The sequence below is a fragment of the Penaeus monodon genome, chromosome 5 (assembly GCF_015228065.2).
Source record: "Penaeus monodon isolate SGIC_2016 chromosome 5, NSTDA_Pmon_1, whole genome shotgun sequence".
NCBI lineage: Eukaryota > Metazoa > Arthropoda > Malacostraca > Decapoda > Penaeidae > Penaeus > Penaeus monodon.
In genome coordinates, this window is record NC_051390.1 from 18,936,359 (window position 1) to 18,943,858 (window position 7,500).

A 7,500-nucleotide genomic window follows, 5' to 3' on the forward strand; every position below is an offset into this window, starting at 1 on the left:
GAACAGAAAGTGAATGAACAGTTTCATTGCAGAAAAGGTATGAATGAGAATTGTTACCTCTACAGTGCAAGAGATTTGCATTGCACTTGCATTTTGAAAATATTCAATTTCATTCATATAAAAATTAATATTGATTATGAAAAAAATATATATACAGATAGATAGACAGATAGATGGAAGATGAATAGAAATATTAACAGATAGATGGAGAATGATTAGAAAGAGGAAAGATGAACAGTTGAATATATAGTTTTATTTGTATGTATGTATATCCCCATGTACTTTCTATCCTAGGAAAGAGACAAATTCTCCCAGATGGTTTCCAAACACCAAAAGGAAATACAAGACCTCCAGGCACTGCTTTCTGAGGAGAGTCAGGCAAAAATGCGTCTACAGATGGAAGCAGATGCCAAGGACTCGGAGATAGAATCCCTGACATGCAAGCTGGCCAATGTCAATAGTGAGACAGCATCACTTAGTAGTGGTGCAGATAATGATCTAGATGAGATGGGTAAGTTTTGTGTATGTCGTTATTTAATGGAATGTTATGAACTTAAGAAGATATTGTTTCTCTAGCATCATTTTGATAGTATTGTATACATGTTTATCTGATCTTCCAATTATCTTTGTTATTTGAATATTTTGTTTGAGCTTGCCAAGTCTTGTTTTTTTTCTTCTTCTTCTTCATCGTCGTCTTTGTTTTGTCCATTTGTTTCTCTCTTCCATGAATACATATGTAAAGGACAAATTCTAAAAAACTGGGGAATTTCCCCAGTCTTGTGTGATAGACTTGATCATGTTCTTTTACAGAGTCAAACAGGATCTGGAACTAGAGAAAATTGGTCCTATCAGTTATTTATGCATACCTGATGCTTATTATTTTCTGAGCTTGGTTACCATATTTTGCAGCATAAAGAGATGCACTTGACTTACAAAATGCACACTAAGTTTAGGATGAAATGTGATGAAAAAATATAATTAAACAAAAGTTTTGAGACCTTCCCTGGACCCTTCTGAGGAGTCTGTGCACTTGAGATTATTTTCTTTATGCATTATTGAATTGTATAGTACTCTAAAATGCATAATTGACATTTTTGATTGCTATAATTATTGTTAGCCAAGACATGCATCTCAACTCCATTGTGTTTAAACTATTCACTTCGTTAAATTAGTCATGTAATTATTCATACATATTCGTCCTGAAATTATCTGGATTGCTGAACTTGGGCATTTCTTAGATTCTGACATCTCTGCATAATGAAAAAATATTTTAAGAATCAAATTTTGAAGAACACTAGGAAAGAGAAAATTGTCAAATTTGCTGCAAAATATGGTATGTTGGAAAGTATTGCAACATGTTTGGAAGCGAACTTGGAACATCAGAAAATGCAAAGCTGAGGTTACCATTGCATGATGTTTGTTACAGACAACCGGCTGGAGGGCTGGCTCTCAGTGCCTAACAAACAGAATATCAAACGTCATGGATGGCGGAGACAGTACGTGGTCGTCTCATCCAGAAAGATCATCTTCTATAATTCAGAGAATGATAAGCAAAACTCAGATCCTATATTAATCCTAGACCTTACGTAAGTGTCTGTCTTTTTGTTTGTTTACTTTTTATTTATAAACTTTATTTTATTTATTTGTTTATTTTGTTTGTTTATTATTTTTTCTCTCTCTCATTTATTATTGTGTATCTTTATGTGCATAAATACATGTATACTGCAAGCATTACATATATGATATATATATATATATATATATATATATATATATATATATATATATATATATATATATATATATATATATATATATACATATAAAACATATATTGATAATATGTGTGTGCTAGTAATAAATTGGCAATCTGACAAAAAGTTTGACTTGACAGTAATCCCTTGACGGCTTTAGTTATATAACCAATATTAACATAACTTTGCCAGAATCAGTGCTGTCATTAGGAATAAAGTATTTTTGTTTATGTATCTTCTGGTGTGTGTGTGTGTGTGGGTGGGGGGGTTGTCATGTACTTCAGGGTTTTCATATGCTTCTTTATTTTATTTATTTATTTTTTATTTATTTATTTATTTATTTATTTATTATTTATATAATTAATGTCTGTTCTGCCCTCATAATTTGATTTATAGTTGTTAGTTTAATTTCTTTGTTGGTCTGGTTCTTTATGAATGTTTTGCAAAGTCAAATAGAGGATAGATATGTGCAAGTATTGGACATGCATTATTGATGATCTCTTTCTCTTTCTTTTGTCTTATTATATTACTCTCTTTCTAGTATTCACTTTGTCTCCCTCTCTCCTCCTCCTTTCCTTAGTCTTCTCACTCATCTCACTGTCTTCTTTATCTGCCTTTCCAATTTAATTTAATTTCATTACAGTCACATAGTTTTCAAAATGCTGATGTGCCAACAGACCTAGCTTTATGATGTAGCATACTACGCTCACATTTTTATTTCATTTATACAGCATATGATTGCAGGTTTTATTGATAGAATTTGAAAAGAGAATGGAGAGTGGCCTGTCACAACTCCTGTTCCTGTAAACAAAATGTTCATTGCACTCTGCCTGATCTCAAAATGTATTCCACATTAAGGATGAGTTGGAATTTTGACTACCCATCATGTTTTTGGGACTGGAAACTTTGATTTGCAGTATTGTGGTAAAGAAATATACAGGTTTCAGCAATAAGGTGTTTCCATCTCAAGCACAGTATTATGATTTTGTTAGCTAGCTTTAAAGTAGTTTGTTGTGAGCATTATAGCTCAGGTTTGCTATCTAAGATTGTTCCAATTTTGGTTATACTAGTAGTTCATTGTTTTTTATAGGTTGATGGAAAACTTACACTGACACCAAGAAAGTCACCCAACCTGTATTTAGAAATGAACACAGATTGTGTGAATTCATTCTTAGCATGATGTTCCCATTTTAGTAATATGCACAGTGATCATCCTGCTGATTGTCACATAATGATAGAGAGCTGCTGTATGGTTCGTAACATAGTAAGAGTGCACTGATTCTAGTTTCTTAGCAAAAAGAAAATCTTCATAGTCACATCTTCAAAAGTGTAATAGCACACTGCTAACAGTTGTTTGAAAATGAGCTGCTAATAAGTTTTCTTCCAGAATTTTACTTGAATGAAAGGCAGTGGTACTGGATTTCAAATTCATATACCTTGTTTAGAAAACATTACTTGTCTTTGCAGAAAGTGGTAAGTTGCTAATGCATGTCTCCCTGGTGACTGAAAAAGAAAGTTTTCCAGCATAAGGACTGGAAACAACAGTCACATGAAAGAGTGAGGCAATAATGTTTAGAAGAGGAAATTTTTAACTAATTTTCTTTTGCCAGGAAACTCTTCCACGTTCGTTCGGTTACACAAGGGGATGTTATTCGAGCAGATGCAAGAGATATTCCCAGAATATTTCAGGTATTTTATTTTGGCTCTTAACTAATTTTGTATTGTTGCAGTAGATTTTACCTCTTTCCAATGTTATATTGGATTAGAATTTAGAATATTGTCTTTAATTTGCACCCATTTACTATATCAATATCACATGAGAAAGGTCTCAGTGGAGAACTGATTCCAAATCTGAAGTTTTACCAGAAGATAAAAATTTCACAAAAGCCTTGATAAAAATGGCCTGTGGAAATTACAAGCCTGTTGTAAAGGTGAATTGTAGCACTGATATTATTTTTGCTTATTCTTAAAATGAATAAGACTGATGTGTTCATGACCACTCTCAATGCATTTGATGCTTTTGGTCTAGTATGAGCTTACCCAACACATGCAGTAACATACACCAGACAGGAAGACATAATCCAACCAAACTACTAAACATAGTTTGAATATAACTACGTATGATCTCTTTTGATATGTTGCAGCTTCTGTATGCTGGAGAGGGAGAGAGCCGTAAGCCTGGGGAGAACCCAGGTCCGTTGGCTCCCTATGACAGTGCAGGCCCTGATAAAGCAGGGACTCTAGTCCACAAGGGTCACGAGTTCCTGGCCATTAGCTTCCACATGCCTACAAATTGTGAGGTGTGTCAGCGGCATTTATGGCACATGTTCAAGCCGCCTCCAGCACTGGAGTGCAGACGTAAGTTTCTTTTTATTATGGCTGTTCTTTGAGTCCCTTGCTTGTGTAAGTAAGAAATGAGAAAACTGTTTTGGTTTGTATTACATTCTATAGGATCAGTAGGTTTGTATATTTAATATTGATTGCCATCTGGTTTAATTGACAAAGATTATGGATAGCTGATAGTCTTACAGGGACGATCCTGAGAAAAGCCTACCTTGCTCCACTCATCTGATCATTAAAAAAATTGTTTTTTGATGACTAGATTTTTTTTTTTTTTTTTTCATGTTACAGATATAAAATTGTGATTTGTGTCGTATATAATTTTAACAGGGAAGCCTGACTTCTGAGGGTCACCCCCAAAAATATTCTTCAATTTGATCAACTCTGTGTGGAGGTCGTACCAAGCTCCAATTTTTAAATTTCTGTTCACCTTGGGTGGGGGGGGGGGCTTATTGTCTACCATGGTGAACCATATTTTGAATTTTTAGGGCCATGCCTCTTCTTCTCTTCTCGTCTCTTCACTTCACTTCCCGTCTCTTTTCTCTCTCTCTCTCTCTCTCTCTCTCTCTCTCTCTCTCTCTCTCTCTCTCTCTCTCTCTCTCTCTCTCTCTCTCTCTCTCTCTCTCTCTCTTTCTCCCTTTTTTTTTGGTGGGGGGGGGAGGCATGGTACAACCTGTGCACTCCAAACCACACGTAGAAGGAAAAATAAAATATGGAGGCACTCGAAATTTACAAACCCCTGGACAGTCCGCCAGCTTGTGTGAACAAAGTATGGAAAACATAAAATAATCAATATTTCACTTATTCTTACAAAGTTCAAAATTCCAACCATGGGGTGGCCTTTGTATTAAATTATTCGTTACAGTATAAATGACCAAAACAAATCAAAACAAATTTACCAACAGTGGATGGTAACAACCATTAGAATGAATCCAAACCGAAATATTATTATCATTAGTTATACTTATTTTTTTAACAATAGTGTTTCTTACACAGTGCACATAGACTCCTACATAAGCTACAGCATATTACCAAGGAGTCTTGGTGGAAAGCATATTTCATGTGTGAATACACAAACTCACCTTTTTTGAAAAAAAAAAAATCACAAAATATTTCTTCATAAATCATAGATATTAATTTTTTCTGATATTGGTATGAAAGTGTTCTTTGGACATTGATAAACTCATATCTATGCCCATTGTCGTAACCCGGTTTTGGCTTAAACAGTCCTTTATTAGTTTCCTCATTCTTGTATGTATAACACAGGCTAGCTAATTCAATTAGTCAATTCAATGGAGTCAATTAGGTCTCCTACTTGACTTCATGGTGGCTAAGCACATGTGGAGTCATTTGTGTTTTAACCCATAATTGAAGGGTAGCATTCATAGAGGCCGGGGCCTCGCTGCCGGGGGCTTATATCGTCGCCCGAGCATGCGCGACCACTCATGCCAAATACCAGCATCCCATGTCGTTTCTTCGTAATACTACGAAGATATGTTGTATTTTCAATTTTCATTATTTTTTACAGTCTCTACTTGCGAAACTTCCTGATAAATCGAGACTGAAGGGTATTTTTGTTGTTAGACTCCATAGTTGATCATTATTCGGTCTATAGTCCGAATAAAATAAGCAGTGTGTGGCATCATGGAATTGAAATTGTTGGTTTGTTGCATTTTTTTTTTTTTTTTTTTTTTTTTTTTTTTTTTTTTTTGCATGGTAAAAATGAGAAAGTGTTAGAACCGACTTAATCACACTTTTACTGGCAAAAAAATAATCTTTTGCCGTGATTGTAACAAAAAAAAACTCATGGCATGTCCATGCATACTCTATGGCATGTGCGTACGTGCCCCCGGCAGATGGTCCCGACATGTCATGGCATGTACGTACATGCCACCCGTCGGCAATGGGTTAAGAAAGATCACAAAACAAAACAAAACTGCTGTAAACCTTATGTTTTCCCAGCAGCAGTGGGTTAAGAATCAGATTTAAGTGGTCCTGGTGTATTGTCTTAGGAAATTACCCTATTTTGTGGTGTAGCAGGTGTGAGCAACAGGAGGTGACTTGAGATTATCATCCTAGATTGCCTTTCTTGTACATACTATTGTACCATACAGAATGAAATAATGACATTACCTGTAGGTTTCTAAAATCATGATATTTCTCTCCCGTATCCAGATTTCTTGTGCCTCTGCTAGATATTTAGCTGAATTTTGTCTCTTGTTACAGGGTGTAGAATGAAAATTCACAGGGATCACCTAGAACGGAAGGAGGAATTAGTTGCACCATGTAAAGTCAACTACGATTTAAATACTGCCAAGGAAATGTTACTTTTGGCACCCACGGTAGATGAGCAACAGGTAAGATTTTGATTTATGAAGTAATTACTGAAATGTTTTTTCTTTTGCTAGGTTGAGATACACTTCACTCTCATTAGAAGCAGGCAAATAATGCATTTTATCTTTCTTGTTACAGAACTGGGTGTTGCGGTTGTCCAAAAAGATTCAAAAGTCTGGGTACAAGGCTAACAATGCTGGAGGTCCCGACGGTGCCAAAGTCTCCCCAAGGTCAGGCTAATTTTTATTTACCTATTTATTTTTATTTATTTATTTATTTTATTTATTATTATTATTATTATTATTATTATTATTATTATATTATTTATTATTATTATTTTTTTCATTATTACTTTTTCTCCTCAACCTTATTTATATTTCTTCTGCATCTCTTCCTCTTCTCTTCTTCCTCTTCTCTCTTCTTCTTCCCATTCTCTCTTCTCTCTCTACTCTTCTTCTTATCTTTCTTTTAAAGCTATTCTTTCTTCTCTCTCTTCTCTCCTCTCTCTCCTTTCTCTTTCCTCTTCTCTCTCTTCTCTCTCTCTCTCTCTCTCTCTCATCTCTCTTCCTCTCTCTCCTCTCCTTCTCTCTCTCCCTCTCCCTCTCTCCCTCTCCCTCTCCCTCTCCTCTCTCTCCCTCTCCCTCTCCTCTCTCTCTCTCCTCTCCTCTCCTCTCCTCTCCTCTCCTCTCTCTCTCTCTCTCTCTCTCTCTCTCTCTCTCCCCTGCCCCCCTTTCTCCCTCTCTCTTTCAGATAGCAAATGTTATACAGATGCAAAGTATCATCAGATTGCAGTCTTTTGTTTCAGGTCTAAAGAATAGTTTGGCATGTTGGACTGCTGATGCTTGGTTTAAAATTATTGGATTTATTTTTAGTGCCAGTTCTATTTTAATTGTTGAATGTTCCTGTGCTTTCTTTTATTTATTTTTTACCAATTGTTTCCTATTTTTATTTATATTTAGATTGCTTGATTTTGAAAATGTGAATGTGATTAGTCCCTATACAGCTTCTTTGAAAGGAATTAAAAAAAAAAATGATCTTAGGACATATCAAGCCTTAGATCAATGGTTTGCCT

The 7,500-nt window shown here is 35.2% G+C and overlaps 1 protein-coding gene across 1 annotated transcript in view; it reads left to right on the top strand.

Moving 5' to 3' along the window:
* Positions 1-7,500, top strand: part of LOC119573046 (rho-associated protein kinase 1-like) — a gene marked incomplete in the record, with an annotated part of 42,826 nt that overhangs the window by 23,756 nt on the left and 11,570 nt on the right. The window contains 6 exon segments of the mRNA XM_037920035.1: positions 295-511; positions 1,427-1,586; positions 3,365-3,443; positions 3,899-4,112; positions 6,321-6,451; positions 6,567-6,658. Coding sequence (XP_037775963.1) covers positions 295-511; positions 1,427-1,586; positions 3,365-3,443; positions 3,899-4,112; positions 6,321-6,451; positions 6,567-6,658 — 893 coding nt within the window.